The following is a 22,705-nucleotide window of genomic DNA, read 5'->3' as shown; positions in this document are numbered from 1 at the left end:
AAATAAAATTGATCCGAGGCCTGATATTTAGAAAATAAAAAGTCCCTTACCTTGATACGAGTTGACGGTGCAAGAGGTTTCCAATCTTTGTACCATTTTAATTCCGGATACGGTACACCAATGACTCGTGCTTCAATTCTACCGTGTTTCCTCAACATAATCACTGTCTCGTCGGGTCTGTGAATAAATTGCGGATATTCGGCAATTTCCAATCGTACTCTTTGTCTCGCTTGTCCATGTTCATTCGTGGCAACAGCTTCATAAATACCCACATCCCTTTCCAACATTCTGTTAATAAAGAGCGTCGCTTGTCCATTTCTGGTATAACTTTGATCATATCTTCCTCCTGATTCAATAAGCTCATCATTAAAATAATAAGACATTTTTGGTTTCGGATAACCATAGACAAACCAAAAGAGATTACAATTATGATTCTTCACTCCATATTGAGCATCGTGTTCCTGTCTCAAGAATCTCGGTGCTTGTGCATAACCATCATGTGGTGGTCTTTCAATATCAAAATCTTTGGGAAAATAGGGACTTGTCTCTGGTCTAAAATCAATACCCGGTGGTAAATAAGGAAAGAATTTCGGTGGTTCCGGTTCTAATTTAGCACGATATGTTTGTGCAAATGGCGATGGATCACTTATTCCATATTTATTCTCAACACGAATTCTAAATTTATAATCACGAAATGGTTCCAAATTTCTAATGTCACAAACACATGTTCGTAGACCCGATCGTGCTGTAAACCAATCACCGTCCGGTAATTCACACATTTCAACGAGATAAGTTACTGGTATTCTGGGTCCAATTGGTATTGATGGTTTCCAAGAAAGCGTCAAGTGACGATCCATCATTCTACTAATTATAGGTCTGTCCGATAGAGGTAACGGTAATCCTGATCTTCGTTTATCGTAATCAATATACTGATCCGCTAATGGTTTCTTCACTCTTGGCTCCAGGGCTAATTAAATAATTTAATTAAAATTTATTTCTAAACTAGATAAAAATAAACATAATTACTTACATTCGTAAATCATTTCAGCGTGGCATGTATCCTCGCCATGGGGATTAAAAATCCTTAAACTATACTTTCCTGCATCGCTATCATCAATATGATAAAGAGTCAATCTCAAAAGACTTCCTTCTTGATCCATTATAATGCGATCAGTAGGCCAAAGTTTTCCACCTTCATGAAACCATTCAAATTCCGGTTCTGGGTATCCAGTCACACAGGCTGTGAATTTTGCAGTCATTCCTTTATATACTTCACAATCTCCCAATCGTTTCAAAAATGACGGAGGCTCCACTTTCTGTTTCTTGTCACTGAAAATTAAAATTATTAAACAAAAATTAATAACCTTAAAAATACTTTTTCTTACATTTTATCGACAATGGAAAAGTTTGCAGCACATTCAGCCTCTCCTTCTTTATTGACTGCTTTACATTTATATCTTCCAGCATCGTATGATTGACAATCTTTAACATACAAACAGCAAGCGTCTCCATCTCTTCTTATTTTATATTTATTACTATCTCTCGAAATCGGTGTATCATTAAAATACCAATTAATTTCCGGTTGTGGAATTCCAAATACTCTAACGGGAAATTTAGCATCAAGATTTGGCATTTGTTGAAAGTCAGTGAATTTTTGAGCAAATGTCGGTGGTTGATAAACTTTTCTTACTGTTGCCTCAGCTTTTGTTGTATCTTCACCGTGTGGATTTTTTAAAATACATCCATAAACACCGGCGTCTTTATGTTCAATTGGATTTATTTCGAGTCCTACTTTTTTACCATCACACGTCATCATTATTCTATCCGATGGTTTCAATAATTTACCATCTTTAGTCCATGTTACTTCCGGTATTGGATTACCAGTAAATGGTGCACTGAATTTTATTTGTTCACCCTCTTCTGCTGATTGATCACGAATTGGACTCATAAATGTTGGTTTCTCCTCAGGTGCTGTATTATCGCTCTTGGTAGCAACTTCAAGATTACCTTTGCATGAAATTTCACCTTGAGAATTACTGGCAACTGCTTCGTAAACACCAGCGTCTTGTGCTCTCGCTTCGCCAATTAATAAAGCTTGACTTCCATCCGGTTGATCGATTATTTTTATATGTTGTCCGTCGGGAACAATCTAGAAATTTAATAATTATATCAGGTCTCGGATTTTTTTTTCTATTTTATTTAATAGAATATTAAACAATTAAATGATGATGAAGATAATAATAAATAAAAAGTTTAGAAGAATTACCTCTTTTCCATTGTGAGTCCATTTGATTTTCGGAGATGGTTTTCCAATTGTTTTTACTTCCATTTTCGCGGGGAAACCTTCGACAACTGTTATTGGTTGTATAGTTCCCATGAATTCTGGTTTTTTCTCCAATTCTTCAACTTGAACATTGGCAGTACCGGTAATTTCTCCAAGTTCGTTGGTAACAACCAAAGAATATACGCCAGCATCTTCGGGACGTAATTTATCAATTGTTAAACCAATAAGACCATTTGGTTCATTAACGAAATTTATTTCTTTCGAAGGTCGAATAGGAAAACCATCTTTAAGCCATTGTAATTGTGGATTCGGGAAAGCATCCACTCGTGCTTCTAATTTTAAAGGTTCACCAACCAATGCTTTTGCATCTTCTAAATTTTTCGAGAATGATGGCTTTCGGGCTTTGGCTGTAAATTATAAAAATCGAATAATTTTAATCGAATCGACTAAAAATAAGAATGTAAAAATTGATACTTACGTTTTATAGCAACGGCACAAAGAGACGTTTCTTCACCTCCGGAATTTTTACTAACAACTTTATAGGCACCACAATCAGTGGGAATGACTCGATCAATTGAAAGTTTCATTGTACCATCTGGAAGTTTATTTAATTTAATATGATCATTGGGTTTAATTTCTTCGCCATCTTTATACCATTTAACAATTGGTATTGGACTTCCATCGACATTAATTGATAATTCTAGTGGTTTTCCTTCATCGATATTCAGGGATTTTGGTAATGTTGCAAAGAATTTGGGTGGGAATCTCGTTAGAGCAAGTTCCGCTGTTGTTTGACTTGTTCCAACGAAACTTGTCGCATTTACTGTTATTTGTCCAGCATCACTTTCGGAGAATTTATCAATTGAATAAACACTTATCACTTCATTTCCATTCACACTTGTTGTAATTTTGTGTCGTTCATCATTTTCTATTTCCACACCATCCTTGAGCCATTGGACCTCTGGACGCGGATAACCAGTCACTCGGATTTCAGCTTCGTGATTATTTTGATCCCTAACTGATTCTTTTTTCAGTTCTTTTGTGAAAATTGGCGCTTCGGCTAGAAAAAAAAAACTTTCTTTAGAAGAAATTTACTTACTTTAAATATATTGAAAATTTTATTTAAAAATTGTTTGACTTTTGAAAAGAATTATATTGTAAATAAAAAAAGTTAAACTTACTGTAGGGCGTTAAATCAGCGACTGCTGTTGCTTCACCGAATTCATTGATGGCAACAACTTTATAGGGACCAGCATCGTCCATATCAACTTGTTTAATAATAAGTTTATAGCTTTTTTTCTTGTGATCCTCGTCGAAATCGAAACGATCATCTTCTCCCAAATCTTTATCGTTTCTTACCCAATAGACATCTGGTTTTGGATTTGCCTTGATGATTATTTCCCATTCACCTCTTTCGCCAACTGGAGGATTTATGTCTTTGAATTCCTCGATTATTGGCCGTATAAGAAGATCTAGATCGGCCTAGAAATAGAAATTTTATAAATAAAAATTTCGAAATTTCTTAAGTTAAAATTAAAAAAAAAAAAACTTACGCTTGATTCGGCTTCGCCATTTTTGTTCTTAACTTTTATGGAATATTTTCCCACATCATCAACATCACAATTATCCATTTTAAGTGTAAATGTACATTCTTTCAATCCATCTTCAACAGGTTCACTGCGAACTGTTGCTTCGTATCTTTCCTCATCAACAGGAATTTCTTCTCCCAAGTGATACCTTTGAATAAATGGAGAAATTAATTACCAAAATTAGAAATAATTATTATGATTGATATTAAAAATAATTATTGTTCTTACCATGTTGCAACGGGAACAGGTTCGGCGGTAACCACTGCTTTAAATGTTCCAGTTGTATGTTGAGCAACATCAACATCGCCCAAAGGACGAACAAAACGTGGTTTTCGAAGTTCCTCAACTGGTAGAACCAATAAAACTCCATCGACAGTTTTTTCACCCAATTTATTGGTAAAAACACAAGAATAACAACCAGCGTCTTCAAGTTCGGCTTTTTTAATCGTCAACTGAAACATCTCGCCAACATTTGAGTATTTAATTCTATCAGATGTTTTCAATGGTTCTGCATCCTTAAACCATTTAGCTTCCGGTCTTGGCAGTGCGGTTGCTTTAATTTCAAAACTAAGATTCTGAGTTTCGAAAACTTCCTTATCTTCCAATGTTGAACTGATGATATTCGGAGAAGCTATATATAAAAAACAAAATGTTATTCTTGCCAAATTTACATTTTTTTAAAATAAGCTTCTTTTGAAACAATCGCAAAATTTATTATTCTTGCAAATTACTTACTATTGAAGAAGAAAAAGAAGAATAAGTAGAATTTCTGAGGTTGATCTGACTCTGTGTTTACATGCAAGCTTTGCTTAATTACAATTACGAACTAATTTATTGCATAACTAGTGACATGATTTTGAAATTATTTTTATAATTAGTAAAAGGATCAGAAAAAATAAATTCAATGATTAATCCATGCAAAGGAAATGTTAGATATATCATATGAAAAAAAAATATAAAATAGAATCACGGGGAAAATTTTCCCGTGATCCTCATCTTACCTGATTTCTCCTTATCACCAGTTTGATCAAGAATTTCATCTAAAACACTTCGTTGTCTTTTAATTCGTTCGAACAATTTTTCCATTTCTTCGTCAACCTCTTCTTCGTTTCCATTCATCACTCCTTTTTGTGAATTTTCCCTTGATAATAATTCCTTCGTCGATTTTTTCGATTCCGTCGAATTGAATCTCTCGAGTTTTGATGATTGTCGAGAAAGTTTACTCTCATCAACAGATGGAGTCTGTGGTTCAGGTTGATCATTTATTTGTGATGAATTCTCCCTAGATAGTTTATTTTCAACTTTTACCGAACTTTGTCGGGAATATTTTCCATCTTCAATCAATGCTGTTTGTGATGTTTCAGATTTTATTGAATTTTCTCGACTATATTGCGTTTTCATTTTCACTGATTTCTCCTTTGATATAATACTTTCTTCAATAATTGGCGATTGAGAATTTGTTGTCTCTGATTTTGTTGAATTTTCCCGACTTAAAGTTTTGACTTTAACTGATTTTTCATTTGAAATTATACTTTCTTCGATAATTGGTGTTTGTGGTTCTTGTAGAGAATCTTTTTGAATTGAACTCTGACGACTGTATTTTGTTTCAACTTTAACGGATTTTTCCTTTGAAACAATACTCTCTTCAATAAGTGGTGTTTCGGAAGATTCCAAAATTTCAGTTTTTATAGAATTTTTCCTAGAATGAGAACTCTCAACAGAGATACTTCTTTCTTTGGTGATTTTTCCCTTATCTAATATTGCCGTTTCAGCTTTAGGTAATGAATTTTTCATCAATTGAGGAGTTTCAGCAAGAGATTCATCGATTGATCGTTCTTCAATTATTGTTTCTGTTAGGAGATGACCTCTTTGTGATTTACGATCATCATAGGATTTTTCTTCGATTTTTGAATTATTATAATTATAAATTTCTTCTATTGATCCATTGGTGATTAATTTATGATCGTCTATTAGTTCAGCGTGAATGTCATCTGTACTGACGTCTCGTGAAATTGCCTTCATTGTTGATTCATCATCAGAAACTGATACAATTGAAACTCCTCTATTCACTTGGAGTTTTGTTTTATTATCTTCACCTTCAGAATATTCTTCAATAAGAACGCCATTTTGTGCCTTTGTCCCATCCTCCTGATGAATTGTATAACTGTAAGAGGCAATTTCTTCAACGTGAGGACCTTCTGAATGCATCTCTTGACATTCAACTTTGGTTGATGTCATTTTATGAATTGTGTGTCTCTCATCAGGACCTGTGAAGGGTCTGCCTTTATCACTATTTTTTCTACGACTTAGAATTTTTAAAGCTTTCAGCGAAATATATATATATATTTTTTTTTTAAATTGTTTAAATCGTTGAGCAGAAGCAAAAAATAGAAATTTTTGATAACGAGTTTAATTGAAAAAAAATTCGGAAATCTTTCGGTTTAGATGATGAATAACATTTGAAGCAATTGCGATAGCATAAGTGTACAAAGCCGTGTGAGTGTTTTTTTTTATATTTGTGTTCACAAGATTTTCAAAGTTTGGAATTATTTCATATTTCTTTGAAAATCCTGATTTTTAGCAACCAAATAAAAATAAATTTTTATCAAAAATCAAATGCAAAATAAAATAGTGCCAAGTGCTGATAAATTAATTAATTATAATTATAAAAAAAATTGATAATTTATTTTTTAATTGATTAATATTAATAATTAATAAATTTTTGATTATTTTTAATTTTTAAACAATTGTCACAAGTGCAGTCGTTTAATTTTAGAAAAAAAAAAAATAAAATGCGGTTGCTTATAGCTGTATAGATCTGTATAGAATTCTTTGATGTGCATGATTTACCTGTCAAAATAGCCTCGTGTGTTGTTGTTGAGGCTACTGAGATTGTAATCTTGTCACCTGCGCCACGAATTACCTCGACCTTTTGTTTTTCCAACTTGACTCGACCTGAATTTTATCAGATAATGGCTACAACTATATCTACCATAACAAAGCTAAGCCTAGGACTTTTTTTTCGATTAAAGCGATTTTTTAATTCGTTCCATCAAATTTAGATTATATATTTTTTTTTTTGAATCTATTTAAAATATTTATTCGCTAAATGCGGATTTTTGCAGGACAATATTTTTAAAGTACAAAGTTACTTAATAAAAAAGTAGAAAAAAATTTGATTTGAATCATTTTTTTACGATTATGTGTGTGAATGTGTAAAATTACCTTCAGGTCCCGATTCCTCAGCCTCTTGAGGTTTTGCTGAAACATCCTCTTCTTTCACTTCTTCGGCAGTTTCTTTCATTTTCTCGACAATTTCCTCCGTTTTTGCTAAACAATCAGTTTTTCAAATTTTTTTTTTGATCGATCTTAAAATTAATAATTATTATTATAGATAACAAAAAAAAGTCAGTCACATTAAAGGAAAATCTATACAAAAATCTTCAAGGGGTAAATTTTCAACCTACTTTGATTTTGGCCTGAGATCCTTATTTGGCATTAAAAGAATGTTTAATTAAATTTTTGTCAAACTAATCATAATTAAAAATTAAACTTACTTAAAATTATGACTTTGCTCTTGCAGCTGACTTGTCCCAATTCGTTGACAGCTTTCACTTCATAAACACCGCCATCGGAACCTTTGACAAGTGTTAATGTCAAATCATAATTTTCTTTTCGTTTCGTATCACGTGAAATTTTAATTCTAGCATCGGCTGAAGCATCAACTTGTTTACCATCCTTAAACCATTTTACTTCCGGTTCTGGTGTACCTGATATTTCCACCTTCAAACTCAATGTATCGCCTTCATTAACTTTTTGATCAACTAATTTCTTATTAATTTTTGGTCTTGTATAAACTGTTAAATTGGCTTCGCATTTATTTTCACCGTATTGATTTTTTATTTTGCAAATATATTTGCCAGCCAATTCCGGTTTTACTTGACTAATCACAAGTCTGTAGACCATATTTTCAGTATCCTCCATTATTCGATAATCTTTTTTCTCCTCTGTTATGGCTGTATTTTTAAGGAACCATTGAACTGTTGGCTCTTCAATACTATCAACTTTTACTTTTAGTACAAGATTCTCTTCATTTTCTTTTGCTATCACGTCTTCTAGTTTTGTTCTAAATACTGGGGCACAACGCACCTGAATTGAAAAAAAAAATTAATTTTGTGTTTATTTAATAAAAAAAAAGTAAAATACTCACTTTTATGTTCGTAGAGTCGACACTCTTTCCATCTTTGTTTGCAACCTCGACTCTATAAGTAGCGGCGTCAATATGACAAGCTCCGGTGATTTTCAACATGTGCCTCTTACCATCTTGGACAATTTTCACTCTCTCGTCGGAAATGACAATTTCCTCGTTTCTTAACCAAGTGACAGTTGGTTTAGGTTCCGCTTCAACTTCAATTAAAAGCGTTAAACTATCACCCTCGTCAATTATTTGTGGTTCCATTAATTTTTTCGTTATTTTCGGAGGATATCTCACTGAGACATTCCAAAATTCTGACGTTTGATTAACTTCATTTTTCGCTGATACAGAATAAGAACCCGAATCATCGAGTGTTGCATCTTTAATGACAAGAATATACATATTATCCTCTTCTTTTCTAAATGAAATACGTTCAGATTCTTCAATTTGCTGACCATCTTTAAACCATTTAACTTCCGGTGCTGGTGATGCTTGTATTTGTACACTCATGTACAATGTTTCTTCAACCTGTCCCAAGAGATCGTCCATTTTTTTCGTTATTTTTGGAGCTGATTTGACGATCAATTCAATTTGTGTACTATCTTCACCGAGTTCATTTTTCGCTTTAATCACATAAGTACCGGCGTCTTGAACTGTTACATTTTTTATCACCAACGATAGGGATTCCTCATCTTCCCATAAATATTTTATCCTTCCTCCGGCAATTATTTCCTTTCCATCTTTTGTCCATTTGATATCCGGTTTTGGATAGCCTTTCACCTATTACAAATAATAAAGAAATAATAAATTTCCAAAAAAATGTTTTTAGATTAAAAAAAAATTTCTTACCTGAAGGTCTAACATTGCTGAACCACCAACGCTAACTTCAGAATGTCTTGATTCCGATTGTAGTGCAGGTTTTGCTGGTTCTTTCAATAATTGTCTCACTGTTCCTTGAACAGTGAGTTCGGCGCTACAGCTAATATTACCAGTACTTGTTTGTGCAACACAGGTATATAAACCCGCGTCTTCCGGCTTAACATGTTGAAAAACTAATGCCAATGTATCTTCTTCGTCTTTGAATAAAACTTTAAATCTCTCCTCTGGATCAAAGGGTACTCCATCTCGAGACCATTTGAATTTTGGAATTTCACCAGGTTCAAGAAGACCCTCAGGTAAACCGGCAAAAATTACTTTATCATCTGTTACTGTTACAACAGCTTCACATGATGCCTCTCCATGGCTATTTGTTGCTGTACACGAATATTTACCAGCGTCTTCTTTTAAAACATCGGGAATTACTAATTCATAGAAACCTTTGTCTGATTTTTCCGTAATAATTTTCATTCTCTCGTTCTTTGAGTCAATGAGAACGCCATCTTTATAGCTGAAAAGAATATTTTTTTCCTCATTGAAATATTATTAATTTATTTAGAAACAGTAAAAATGTCACTAATTAAAATAAAGTTTTGTTTAAAACTGAAAATAGCGAGTCTGAACCTTCAAAATTAATGAGAGATATTATTAGTATCAAAAATGCTTTCAAGGGTGCAATAGTTTTGGAACTAGTATCTAATTTAGAATCAAACATTTCTCGAATATTTCTTGTTTAATAATCTTGGCTGGAATCCAGGAACAATTTTATTCCTTTGAAATTAATTTTACTAAATAGAAGCATTTTTTTTTTTAGTTTTGATTACTAATGATATTAGAAAAAAATAACTTACAATTTAAGTTCAGGATTAGGATCTCCTTTGACTTTGATCATAAAACGAAGATATGTGTTTTCCAAAAGTTCAGTATCCTTGAGACGAACCAGGAAATCCGGTTTATTTCCATCTAATCGAGCTTTTCGTTCTTCAGGTGTTACTAAAATAAATTTAATAAATAAAGATAAAATAAATTTATCATTATTTAAGAATAAAATACGCTCTAAATCTTTCAAAATTTACTTACAATCGGTGACAACTAATTGGGCGGTACAGGAAGCTTTGCTGTCTCCACTTACTGCTCGTGCAGTGTAAATTCCCGAATCCGATTCCAAAACATTATTGATTTCAAGTTTGAAGCTTGAATCACCTCGTGAAATTTTCACACGATCTGCTAATTTATCATTGAATGGTCTGTTGTCTTTGAGCCATTGCATTTTTGTTTGAGCGAAAATTGATTCAAGAACACACTCGAAAGTGGCACTTTCTCCAGCTATTGAAGAAAAAAAAAAATACAATTATATTATTGAATTTTTTTTCATTAACTATAGTATTTTATTTAACGATTACAAGCATATGAAAATGATATATAGAATTCGTGATTCATATGTTGAAGAATTTCTAATGAGTATAGGTAAATGAAGACAAAATTGAATTTGTTCTTCACAATTCTCAAATTGATATTTATGCTTCAATTTATTTTTTTAATTTTTTCATTAATTTAAAAAATTATCTTCAATTTAATGAATATTTTTTTTCTATTATATTAACAAAAATTTGGAAATTTGTCACCATTTTATATTTTGAAAGTATAACTTTTCAAAAATAAAAATAAGATTTTTTTGGTTACATGCTCGAGATTTTACTATTTTTTTTTCAATTTTTTGACTTAAGTTTTATCAAATATTTTTCTATTTCTAAAAAATGTTAGAAAACTTGGCTGCTATAATCGACACATGTGGGCCGCGTGAGAACTTGGCATCGTTCACAATTTGAAATCTATACTCTTTTCGAGTTTCCGAATCGCTTCCAACATTAACCTCGAGGCGCCTTTCTCTCTCTCATTTTATTACATATATTTACCGAATAAACAGGTGACAGATTTCTTGTAATCATTAATCGCGAACTGACAATCTTCTTAAATTTTCAAATGAAAATACGTTGCAAAACTGAGCGAATATATTTTTTTCAATTGTAACATTTGTCAAAAATTTTAATTAAAAATAGAAAATTTCAGTAATTATATTTAAATTGAATAAAGTTGTTTGTGTGAGTAATAGTATAAATGTTTGTGATTCATGAATGAAGAGTAGTGAAAATGTTTCTGTGTGAATTGTGTGTAAATTGTATATAATTTTTTTTAAAGCTCAGCCAATAAGCAAACAAAATTTTGTGATCAAAGAAGATCTCGTCTAAAAGCGATGAACAATTTTTAAGCCAAGTTTTGATAAAAGCTGAAAAAATGACATTTTTGTGATATTTATATTTATAGAGAGAGATTGAAAACAAAGTGTATGATATGAAAAGACGAGAGCAAAAGTCATTTCACGATTTTCACTTTACCTATCACGTGTATCAAAGCCATTTTTGATTGCGTCGCTAGAACAGGAAAAATTTGTTTTACCTCTCTTGATTTATTTTTTTTTTTTTCCTTTTCATGACAATATTTCATTTTTAAATTCGAAATTATTTTCTTTTTTTGCTTCCTTAAAAGAGGAAACAGGGATTTGGAAAAATTGATAATACTTACATTGAGCTTCGCATCCTTCGATTGTTTTTGAAAATTTTGGTTTTCCAGATTCAGTGGCTGACAATGCCACTCTCGCTGTTCTCATTTCAGAATCCACATTTGAACCACCAATTACTGTTTGATAAGAACTTGAACTCTCCGATACATGATCGTTTCCATGAAGAGAGGAAGAAGCTCTTCTTCCACTTGACGTTAGCGATGCTGACGATTCTATATGAGTTGTTGTTCCATTTTTGCTGCTCGATACTGACGAGTATTCTTCATAATTTTGGAAAATTTTTTTTTAATTTATTTACTCAATTATCTAAATTTTTAATTAGTTCCTTTTTGGAATTAAAAATTAAAATTTTCACTTACCCTCGACAACTTTTGAGGAAGCGCTGTATCTACTCGAGGAATATCTTCCGGACATATCTTGGGTTTCTTCGACTTTTGCCTTTTTCGATTCTATATCCTTAGTAGTGATTGATTCTTCTTTTCGTTTCTCGGGTAATTTTGAATCAGATGTTTTATCGGATGTTGGTGGTTGAATATTGATTGGCTCAGCTTTAGGACTGGAAATTTCCGGTTCGTCAGTTACTTGTAAATCATCGGCGGCGTGTTCCGCAAGAGCGACAACGTCGCTGGTATATTGTCTGATTTCTTTAAGCCAATATTCCTTAACTGGATCCTTGTGGGCCACGAGAGTTATTGGATATCCTGCAGCACCTGGTTGATGTAATTCAAATGATCTTGCCTCTTCTGGATGATCTTTAACTTCCACTTCTGGAATCTGGGATAATATTTATTTTATTAATATTAGCTAAAAATAATTAAATTAAATTTGTATTGGTCGTGATTTATTTTAGGAAAAATATAAAATAATTAGAAACTTACTCGAATTATGTCCTTGAGAACAAAAACTGAACGATCTTCAGAAATACGTCTGACTTTGCAAACTAGAATTCTGGCTTTAAACAAAAATAAATATCGTTCCTTGCTTTTCCCGTCTTTGTCGATAACTGTGTACCATTCCTAAAAAAAATTTAGTTTTTTCTATATTAATTAATTTATATATATTTTTTTAATTTAAAATTTTCTGATTTTTTACTAACGTGAGTAAGTAATCTTCCAAGTTTGTGAATATTCCCTTTGTATCCTTCGATGTTACTGATGAATTTATTATCAGTTGCTCGATGAGGAATTCCTAGCATCAACTCCAAAGCGTTTTGGAGGTCGTCGCAATTTTCTCCTAGCCGGGTCGAATACTTCACCAACTCCTGTAAAACAAAAAAAAATGTTCATAGATATATTCTCATTAAAAATCAGGGTTGCCACAGATTAGGGAATTTGATGAAAAGTACTGGAAAAATAGCAAATTTTTATTTAAAAAATTGTCTTAGAAACTGCCTCCAGTAGAATAGATCCAAATATAGTCAGTCACGAAGTAATGTGAAGGACTTGAGGGCAAAATGAAAGGGGAACAAGTCAATTATTGTCAGACTTACAATTAGAAATTTCTACTTTACATTCACATTTTTTGTAAATTGAAATTCTTTATTCACAATTCTTCAAATTTAAAATTTTCAATATTTTGCAGAAATAGTAAACATTTTCTTTTACATAAAAATGATATTGAAAAAAAAATTAAAATGTCCTGGTGACTATATTGTAAATAAAAAAAATTCGCGGATTTTTTTTTTTTTTTTTTGAGAAAAATGTCTCTTTTCTCCCGAGATAAACAAATCTGTTAGTGATGTTGTTGGGGCTTTTCAGTAGCATCCGAATAGCATTTGAAAGGATAACGTGCCATGAAGATGACCTGTTTTTAGAGCGCTAAATCTGTACGGCGCCCACTCTTACTCTCGCACACTATCTTAAAATCGTATAGATGCATGATGAAAGAGACTCACACTCATAAACTTATTTGAAATTCGTTTTTGTCGTCTATCGATATACAAAATAGATCTCCACAGACGTTAAATCAATTTTTTTTGCAAAGATTCCAAATAGATGTGATAATATTTTCTATAATTGAAATTCCAAATTTTTATTAAATATCTTTTTTTTAGTACATAATTTAGATTATAAAAACAATCTTATATGAGGCTATAAACAATCTATTGAATCAAGAACACGAGGTTTTGTTTACGTTTGAAAGTTATGAGGCAAAAATTCTTATAAAATTTACCTTATTACAAAAATAGATTTTTATAAATAAAAATTATAAAATTTTATAAATAAAATTATCTTCCACGTTTCTTTTGTCAACAATTTTTTTTGTGCTCGAAGGTCGAATTATCATTTTAAAAATTGTTCATTTTTGCATTTCTTTTATTATTAAAATAAAAAAATATTAATAATTAATTTTTTCACTTGTTCTATATTAAGTTTATATAATTTACTAATTTCTACTAATTAATTTTAATATTTCATTTATATTTTATATATTTTATAATAAAAATATATAGTTGGTAAAAATAGTTTAGATGTAAAAAAATTTAAATTGATGCAAAAAAACAATTTTTTAATGAATTATGTTTAATTAGTTAGTCAATTAAGATTTTATAATTTTTACCTTCAAGAGGAGTTGGTAGTCGTTTATACGTTGTATCGGAAGTTTCAGGTGTTCCGATAATCTTTTGTCGTCTCCGAGAGTCTGGCTCAGCTCCTAAAACATAGTTATTATTATTGATTTTGGTTTTAAAATTTTTTAAATAATTTTAAATTTCAATATCATGTTTCATTACTTGATTCGAAAATGTCAAGTATTGATAAATTATCATTCAAGAATTAGTTAGAAATTAAAAAAACTTGTGAATTATTTTTTTATAAAATAAAATTAATTTTAGTGATTTAAATTTTTTAACGAAAAATTTTATCACTAATTAAATAAATATTTGACAGTATAAATCAATTGCTGGCTAAAAGTAATAATACGCAACTACTTTTAAAAGTAGAAAAATAAACGAAAAAATGATTCTTTATTTTTATTTTGACACCATTAGTCACTTCACACGCCAAATCGAAAACTATTCTCGATTTAAAAGTCGAATCTTTACACAATCATTTTTAAATTCACTAATCACTAATAAATCATTAAATTTTAAATAATTAAAATTATTTAAATTATCTCAAAATCAAATTTAAATGAGAGTAATGAATTCTTTTGAGATGGATATCAAAAACAAAGTAATCCAAAGTCGGAAGTATTTTTGGGACACATCCTTGGCACTTTAACTTCCGTGACACGAAACTTTTTTGTCACTGTGACTGACAACGTCATTGTCAAGATAACGTTCTGTCGAAATAAAAAGAAATTAAATAGAGCAAGAGGAATTTTAGTAAACAGTTTCTGCTTTTTTTAAAAAAAGAGCTTTTTTCCATTTTTGTAAAAAAAGTAAACAATTTTTTTTGGGAGAAATGAGCAAATTAATTTTTTTTAAAGAAGGGTAAGGGACATAATTGTTGAATGGGAGCACGTGATAACACACACACACACCTTGAAAGAGTCTAATAAGGTCTAATGACCTATCACTATTTTTATGAAAAATCGGCTCCGGAAGATGATGGTTCGGGGTGCCCACGTTGTTAGTCGCAGACTGGATTGACTTGATCCACACTTTCAAATCCGTATAGTCAGTGGTTACCGAAACCCCCTCGGCCCGTGTCTGAAACCAGTGAGACCAATACGGCCACGGCTATACTTAGCCGTGGAGAACTAAGACTGACCACGAACAAATACTAATTCACGACCATTGCTATATGCATATCGATGATAATGCGGTAACATTATCCTGTATACAAATTTTTCATATAAAAAGAGACCCTAAGAAAAGAAATCTATTTTTTTCAACTTTACTATTTCCAACCCTTTTAAAAATTCACAGGTCTCGGTTCGACTTTAAGGGGCAAAATATTTCGTTATAGTCAATTTACATTCCATAAAAAGTCTATTTTTTATTTTAATTAAATTTAATTAGTTAATAAATATTTTACTTTAAATAACTAATGTTTATTAGATATTAAATTCATTTTAATTTAAATTTTGGTAGAGTTACTGTTGAAATTTTTTTGGAGTTTTAAACTATTGTATAAATGAATACCGTGACTTTGACTTCTAAGAGTATTAAAAGAATTTTCAGCATTTCACAATTTCGTTTCCTTCACATTTTTTTTTCTTCTTTTAGATACTTAATATTATTTTTAAAAATCATAACGTAATTAAATTTTGTGGGAAAAATTTTCAAAAAACAAATAATAAAATATAAATAAAATTCAGTTAATTTTTTAAATTACAATTGAATATTTAAATAATTAGATGTAGAATATTTCTTTGGAGAAAACAAGAAAAAAAAATTGAAGGTGATTTCGACCTTGTGATTACGTTTAGGAGTCATTTATATTTCAGTGTAGCGTGCGTGTGTTGCGTGTTCGGTGACACTAGGAGAAAAATGTTTCCCTACAACGTCACCCAATGACGTCACTGGTTCATGACGACTATAATTGCTCTTTTCTTCATTCCTGCTTTTTCCCACCCGCGTGCCTATATGAATTTCAGGATGATGTATAGATCGTTCAACAGGAACACAAAATGTTTCCCATCTCAAAAATAAACTCAGCTATCTGGACAGCCGCCCATATGTCCCAGCCCCGTTATGTAATTTGCTATAAATTTTCAACTGCATATTCCATATTACTTTCTTAATTTAATATATATCCATACATTCCAAAATCACATTGAAACGTATGAAACTATTTTCTTATTACTTGTTTCTTTATTTTATATAGATTGTATAATTTTTTCTCAATTTCTTCTTTTTATTTTAATTCCATTTTTTCCTTTCATATTTTTCTTCTATAATTAAAAAAAAATCAGTGATTAATACATTCGAAAATGAAGAGTCACAAGTTGTAATATAGCTCTGCTTGTTAGGGAAAATAAAGTGCGAATGGTGGTTTATATTAGAACGTGAAGCGTGGGATGAAAATTGTTGATTAGTCAATCACCGTCATGACGACGTGTATTTTATTCACAGAAAACTTCTTTATCTTCGTTCGTTTTTAACTTTATCGACTTTTATCATTTCTTTAAAAAATATTTTTAATTTTATTATTATTTATTACTTTATTCGTATTTGAATTAAAAAAAGAATATTTTTTTCTCCAATTTTGAAAACATAAATGCAAATTAGAATTGGACTTTAAATTTTAAAAAATTGACATTCAATAGCCACTTAATTATGCTGATTGATTTGTGAAGGTTAATTAAACTTTTTTAAACGCGTTTGAAAAATTAATAGTGCAACAGAAGTGAAAATGTCTTCATTGATTAAAGTAATTCTCTGCATTATTTGTATTATTTCAATCGTATTGGTAAGTAATTTTTATAAATAAAGAATAAATCTAGATTATTTTATACCATTTTTTAATAGTTTGAGAATATTAATTTTTCAAAATATATTTACTAATTTCATATTATTTATTAATTTTTTATTTTAGCAAACAACAACGGAAAATGCAGCTCCCTGCTTTCAGAATGGAAAAATCGTCAGAGATTTAAATTCAACAAAAATTTCGAAAATAGAGACAGAAAATGAAAGTTCCTCAAAATTGGAATTATTGAAAGTAATTTTAAATACTATGCAAAATTTATCGGAAAAAGAAATAATTTCTTTAATTAATCTTTTGAATTCTGAACAATCGAAAGAAGATGGAAATAAAACAGAAGAGAATTCTTCGACAATTGAATCTTTAAATAGAGAAAATATTTCCGAACGTACATTACCGATTGTGATTACAAATTCATCAGTAATAGTCGAGAAATCTGAGACAAATGACAAAGAGTCAATAAAAAAAGATGAAAATACAACAATCAATTTGGATTTAAAAAAATCCGATGTAAATAATTTTACAGAATTGGAAAAAAATTCGAAAAATAATATAACCGAAATAATTAATGATGATAATATACAGAAATTTACAGAAACAATTAAGTCTACAAATAAAGAAAAACGACAAATTTACAATAAAAATTATGAAGGTGAAATAAAAAATGAAGACGTATTTTTAAAAGCTTATAAAAATTGCAAATTATTGGTAGGCGAACGTATTCTTCGCATGGGTGATCAAGATCCTGAGAAAATAAGAAAATGTGTTTTTGAAGAATTGCAAAAATTGGAATCATATGATGGCGAGTACACAAAACTTTTGGATAATTCGAAAATTATTAGAAAACTGTAAGTGTAAAAAAGAAGAAAAACTTTTACGGGAATAATTAATTAAGAATAAAGAATAATATAATTTTAACATTACATAGTAATATTGTTATGAATGAAAATAATATAAATAAAAAAATTAAATATTATAATCATCTCATAATTATAATTTCCTTAACTTTGATATAATTATAACAATTAAATGATAGTTATAAAACTATTAAATAATAGTTATAAAAATATTTTCGGCTTTAATCAAATTCGTTCAATTAAGAACTTCGAATGTTGAACTTTTTTTGACATTTGAAGGAGTGTTGATTTATTTATTTATAAAAAAAAAGTTGTATATTTTTTTTCGCATCAGAGCAAACGGACTTTTTGACATGGGATGTCTGATTTTTTAATTTTAAATATCTGTAGCTATTCACCTCGAAATATTCTCGAACTCCGTCGTTCATTTGAAGAAACTCTTGAGCGGCTGGCTCGTCTCTGCAATAGGCCACGTGTTTGTCGAAATCTCTTTCCTGGAAAAAAGAGTTTTTATTAGCATTTTCTTTTATTTTTTAAAAAGAGAAAACAATATTTTGTTCCGAATTGTTGAAATTCAAATATTTTTTTAATTTCGCGATTAAAAAGGAAACAATTGAAATATTTAAAAGAAATAAAAAAAAGATTAGTAAAAATTAAAAGATATTTAAGTATTTTAAGCAAAAGTTTCATTGTTATGAATTTTTTTTAGCTTTTTTTTTTTAATAAGAATACTCACCAGTCGGAGAAAAGTTTTTCCAAGCATTCGTGGCTGATCCGCATAGTATTTGACACCCTCGATCAACACCCTGCCGAACGATCTAAGTAAGGCCGGAATTAATGACATGCCAAACTCACTATCACACTTTACGAGGAACAGTTTTCGACTTCTCATTTAATGCGACAGAACAAATGCTTGACAATGATCGGGTTTTTCTTTTCATTGTCGTACAATGTGTTAGAAATGAAAAATAATTTTATCCAGGGGATTAATTTTCTACGTTATAAAGACACAAAGTACATTGTGAAATCTGTGGTTTTAGTAAATTGTTATAGAAATTACAATTTTGACACTAAACAAAAATTTCGGGAATTTTTCAACAACAAAATATGATATTTTTTTTGTCATAGAAATATCAATAAAAATTCCTGAAAAATGATTTTTTTAGTAATTTTTATTTTACTTTGTTTGTTTGTTCTTTTTTTTTTAAAAAAGAGGGATATAAATAATTATGGATAAAAACTGATTTCTAGACACAAATTACAATATTAGAATTAAAACTAAAAACCACATTTTTCTTTTAATTACAAAAACTGGTGAATTTTACTAAAAACAATTTCGTTAGATACACATAGACGTCACAAAAACTTTCAAACCTTGGACTTACGTATTTCATATTTCAATAATTGTTCTGGTGAAAATGTATTCTGTATATTGTGATTTTATTATTAAATTGTATTGTTTTTTCTTTACAAAGAAAAGAGATTTTTTAGATCTATCTCAAATGAAATTCTTTTTTTTTAAGTAAAGAGAATTTGTAATGAGAACGTTTTTTTCTGGGGAATGTTGTTTTGAGTGAAATTGTTTATATTGTTGTCGCAATGAGTTGACGATTGACTGTGTTTGTGTTTTCTTTTTGTTTATTATATATACATACGTATTATGAAATTCAGCGATTTGTTTCAAATTTGTGAAAATGATTTCCTTGTTGTCTCTAACAACACGAGGCACTCCCGGATTGTCGAGAGGTTTCAAATATCTTTCTACGACTTGTTGAAGATCTCTTCCAAATTCTTCTTCCGTCTCAACCAATTCCTTTATCACTGCCCTTGAAAAGAATTTCAAAATAATAAGAATTTATTATTTTTTTAATTCGCACTTTTATTAGTCTTGTAGAATTAGAGAAAAACTTACTCTCTTCGATATGTAGAGTCTTCTCGTCGATGAGAACTCGAAAATGCTGAACTTTCGTCGCTCAACAATGTTTGCATGACAATAGACGTGGGTAGCCATCCTTCTTTTCCCTTTGATGTTCTTACATAAACTCTAAAAAAATTGCTATTATTAATATCAGTCCATAAAACAAATTTTTATGAAATTGAAAAATGAGAAAAAAAAAATGTTTCTCGAAATAGATAATTACAAAAATTAAAAAAATTTATGTCCAGCGGAAATTGCTTGACAAGAAGAGAAAATTGATGATTTCTAAATTGTCAAAGTTATTTAAGTACTCGAAACAAAAATTTGAAAGAACGGTTCAGACATGTTTCGTATTTTTTACGAAGTTTTAAAAAGCAAAGTTTACGACCACATTCTATATATTTATTTTTCTTTCTTAAAATAAAAAAATAATACCCTAAAGAACAAAGATTTTCATATTTAGCATAGAATAAGTAAATAAAACACGTAATCAGAGCCAAAGAATTTCAAACGATTCATATTTACTTAAATCATTTCTTAAATACAAATTAAATATGTATTCATTTTCAATAATTAATTTAAGAAATAATTTATTATTTACGTTAACGAATAATTGAAAAAAATCAATTTTTGACATTTTTTATATATGATAAAAATATATAAAAAAATATTTATATTTGTATACACGTGTTAAGATGACTATACTTGTTTGATGATTCATTTAATAATTCTTAAAGATGGTACAAGGTATTTTAAATTTTTGGGAATCTGCCCAAAATATATTAAGAGATTTCAAATTACAAACCTTCTCGATGTAAAATTAATAAATAATTTTCAAGTGATACACAAAATCAGAAAGTGTGAAAATAATCATATTATAAGTTATGCCAGAAGTTTTGTAGATATATAATATATAAATTAGAAATCATTTAATATTACCGTGAGATGACATAAATTAACAGAAATAAAATAGTAGAAACATTTCACACGTCAATTTTAAAGGCAATAATCTTTTATCTTCTCAGCAAATATTGAATATTTTATATCACTTTCCCTGGTACTGCAATTTTTTATATTGAAAGTATTAATTTTTTTTCTTTTTCTTAATATTGTTATTGAATGACAACATCCAAATTTTAGGTTATATACTTTTCAAATTGTTTTGATTTCCGGTTTTACCGGAAATTACCTAATTTGCAGTTTGAAAAAGCAGCATTGGGTAGTTAAGTCCAAATAATTTCTATTGGTTCGTCAAATTACCGGAAATATTACCGGCCAATCAGAAACGTTTAATTGTTTCTAACCCTTGCCTTCACATCCCTGCTTGTACAGGTTTTTAGTATCTTTACCATCTCAACCCTGCCTGGCCTCAAGTAGCCACGGGAAGATTTCCCTCGCAAATTGTTAGTGATTTACAGTTTTATCTTCGACATCCTGTGTATTATTTTAATAAGATTAGTAAACATAATTAATAAGATTTTATTATTTCTAAAGTATTCTAGTATTAATTAAGTGTATATCAACAATTATTTGGCTATTATTATTGGAAATATTTCGATTGTTAAGTTTTATGAAAATCGTGTGCAAAAAAGAGGAAGTTTTAAAAGAACAAACAGAAAATTATCTTCAACAACCTGTAAATTAGGTAATTATAAATCATTTCGATAAAAATCATTTCGTAAATCGTCATCGTTGGCATTGTTTTATTTATTTCTTTGGTTATGGTTATATTATTTATTGCGACTGATAGGGTGGGAAAAAATCCGAATAAATAAATTTATAGGGTTATGATATATGCATATAGTCAATTTTTAAATATTTATTTTAAAAATGACAAAAAGTTTTCAATTTTTAGGATAATTAAAAAAATATAAAAATTTTAAATAATTTTTTTAAAAAAGAACGTTTAATTCCAGCCAATCAGAAGTTTAATTATTTCTGAACTTTGCCTTCCCAACCCTCCTTTTAGTGTCCTTACCGTTCCAACCCTGTCTGACCTCGAGTAACCTCAGGAAGATTTGATTTCCCTCTCAAAAATGTTAGTGATTTACAAGTTTTTATCTTCAACATAGAGTATTTTGTTTATCTCATACACAAGTTTTTATTATTTCTAAACTATTTAATTATTAAATAAGTATTAAATTATTCAATTATTTGATCATTATTTTTGGAAATATTTCAATTGTGGAGTGTCACGAGAGTCTTGTGAAAATCGTGTGCAAAAAAGAGGAAGTGTTAAAAAAACAAACAGAAAATTATCTTCAACCTGTAAATTAGGTAATAACTAATAACAAATCCTTTTGATAAAACTTGTTTTTAATAATTGAGTCGTCACCACATAAATATTCCGCTATTATTATTATTTAAGAAATAGAAATCGTAGACGTTTGTTTATTTTTGTGGCATTTTTGTGGTTCATTTTATTGACTATAAAGAAAATAAAATCTTGATAAATTTATACGGTTATGATAGTAAATTCTTAAACATTTATTTTTAAAATGAAGAAAAAATTTTTTAAATAATTTTCTGTAAGATTTGAAGAAAGTTAAAATTCCGAATCTTTATGGTAATAGGAACATTAACTTTGAAATTGTGCGAGATATAAAAGTTGGAAGTTGCCAGAGAGACGTCTTGATCCAATTCCGACAAAATATAAAGAGCCAATGTTTGTCACAGACACATTTGACACATCAATTAGCAATAAAATTAATTTCAACTCTTCTCGATGTCTCTCCTCTTTTGTGTATCGTTTCTTTTGCGGTTTCGATCTATTTCCTACACGAATTAACCTGTTATGTGACATTGGTCTTTCTCTCTTTGCAATTTGAATGGCATCACTTTTGTCTTGTCTCCAAAACAAACATATCCGAATATATCTTCATTTAAATGTAATTTTTCCCAAAATTATTTAATCGTTTCAGTATAATAAAATAGTAAATATATATTTTTTATTTTTATGAAAAGAGTAATTAAAATTAAAACAACGTTTTATTAATTATTTTTTACAGCAATAATGTTTAAATATATATATTG

The 22,705-nt window shown here is 29.6% G+C and overlaps 3 protein-coding genes across 8 annotated transcripts in view; 2 read left to right on the top strand and 1 right to left on the bottom strand.

Annotated features, from left to right (window-relative positions):
* The window catches only part of LOC127284044 (obscurin), a 38,650-nt gene that overhangs the window by 4,633 nt on the left and 11,312 nt on the right, over nt 1-22,705 (bottom strand). The window contains exons 4-29 of one of the 5 annotated variants that reach the window (XM_051309327.1): nt 19,667-19,798; nt 19,410-19,580; nt 18,491-18,572; nt 18,153-18,248; nt 14,085-14,177; nt 12,622-12,786; nt 12,404-12,541; nt 11,885-12,299; nt 11,528-11,785; nt 11,341-11,376; nt 10,025-10,270; nt 9,796-9,937; nt 8,918-9,455; nt 8,084-8,848; nt 7,431-8,022; nt 7,099-7,203; nt 6,724-6,828; nt 4,875-6,140; nt 4,102-4,504; nt 3,838-4,021; nt 3,466-3,766; nt 2,763-3,344; nt 2,267-2,691; nt 1,386-2,149; nt 1,031-1,329; nt 51-967 (exon numbers count right to left, since the gene is read on the bottom strand). In XM_051309327.1, coding sequence (XP_051165284.1) covers nt 51-967; nt 1,031-1,329; nt 1,386-2,149; nt 2,267-2,691; nt 2,763-3,344; nt 3,466-3,766; nt 3,838-4,021; nt 4,102-4,504; nt 4,875-6,140; nt 6,724-6,828; nt 7,099-7,203; nt 7,431-8,022; nt 8,084-8,848; nt 8,918-9,455; nt 9,796-9,937; nt 10,025-10,270; nt 11,341-11,376; nt 11,528-11,785; nt 11,885-12,299; nt 12,404-12,541; nt 12,622-12,786; nt 14,085-14,177; nt 18,153-18,248; nt 18,491-18,572; nt 19,410-19,580; nt 19,667-19,798 — 9,220 coding nt within the window. The remainder of the gene's footprint in view (nt 1-50; nt 968-1,030; nt 1,330-1,385; nt 2,150-2,266; nt 2,692-2,762; nt 3,345-3,465; nt 3,767-3,837; nt 4,022-4,101; nt 4,505-4,874; nt 6,141-6,723; nt 6,829-7,098; nt 7,204-7,430; nt 8,023-8,083; nt 8,849-8,917; nt 9,456-9,795; nt 9,938-10,024; nt 10,271-11,340; nt 11,377-11,527; nt 11,786-11,884; nt 12,300-12,403; nt 12,542-12,621; nt 12,787-14,084; nt 14,178-18,152; nt 18,249-18,490; nt 18,573-19,409; nt 19,581-19,666; nt 19,799-22,705) is intronic. The other 4 variants (XM_051309334.1, XM_051309340.1, XM_051309342.1 and 1 more) reach the window with 4 other exon arrangements.
* LOC127284069 (alanine--tRNA ligase, mitochondrial) overlaps nt 1-22,705 on the top strand; it is a 35,938-nt gene that overhangs the window by 12,101 nt on the left and 1,132 nt on the right. The window lies entirely within an intron of this gene.
* Nucleotides 16,420-17,854, top strand: LOC127284104 (uncharacterized). The gene is made up of 2 exons (XM_051309403.1): nt 16,420-16,882; nt 17,009-17,854. The coding sequence occupies exons 1-2, from the start codon at nt 16,826-16,828 to the stop codon at nt 17,747-17,749; spliced, it is 798 nt and encodes a 265-aa protein (XP_051165360.1). The 5' UTR covers nt 16,420-16,825; the 3' UTR covers nt 17,750-17,854.

The sequence above is a fragment of the Leptopilina boulardi genome, unplaced genomic scaffold, assembly GCF_019393585.1.
Source record: "Leptopilina boulardi isolate dan_hultmark-lab unplaced genomic scaffold, ZJU_Lbou_2.1 LbouV2_119, whole genome shotgun sequence".
Lineage (NCBI taxonomy): Eukaryota > Metazoa > Arthropoda > Insecta > Hymenoptera > Figitidae > Leptopilina > Leptopilina boulardi.
The sequence above is the reverse complement of the archived record's forward strand: the minus strand, read 5'-3'. Positions and strand labels throughout refer to the sequence as shown.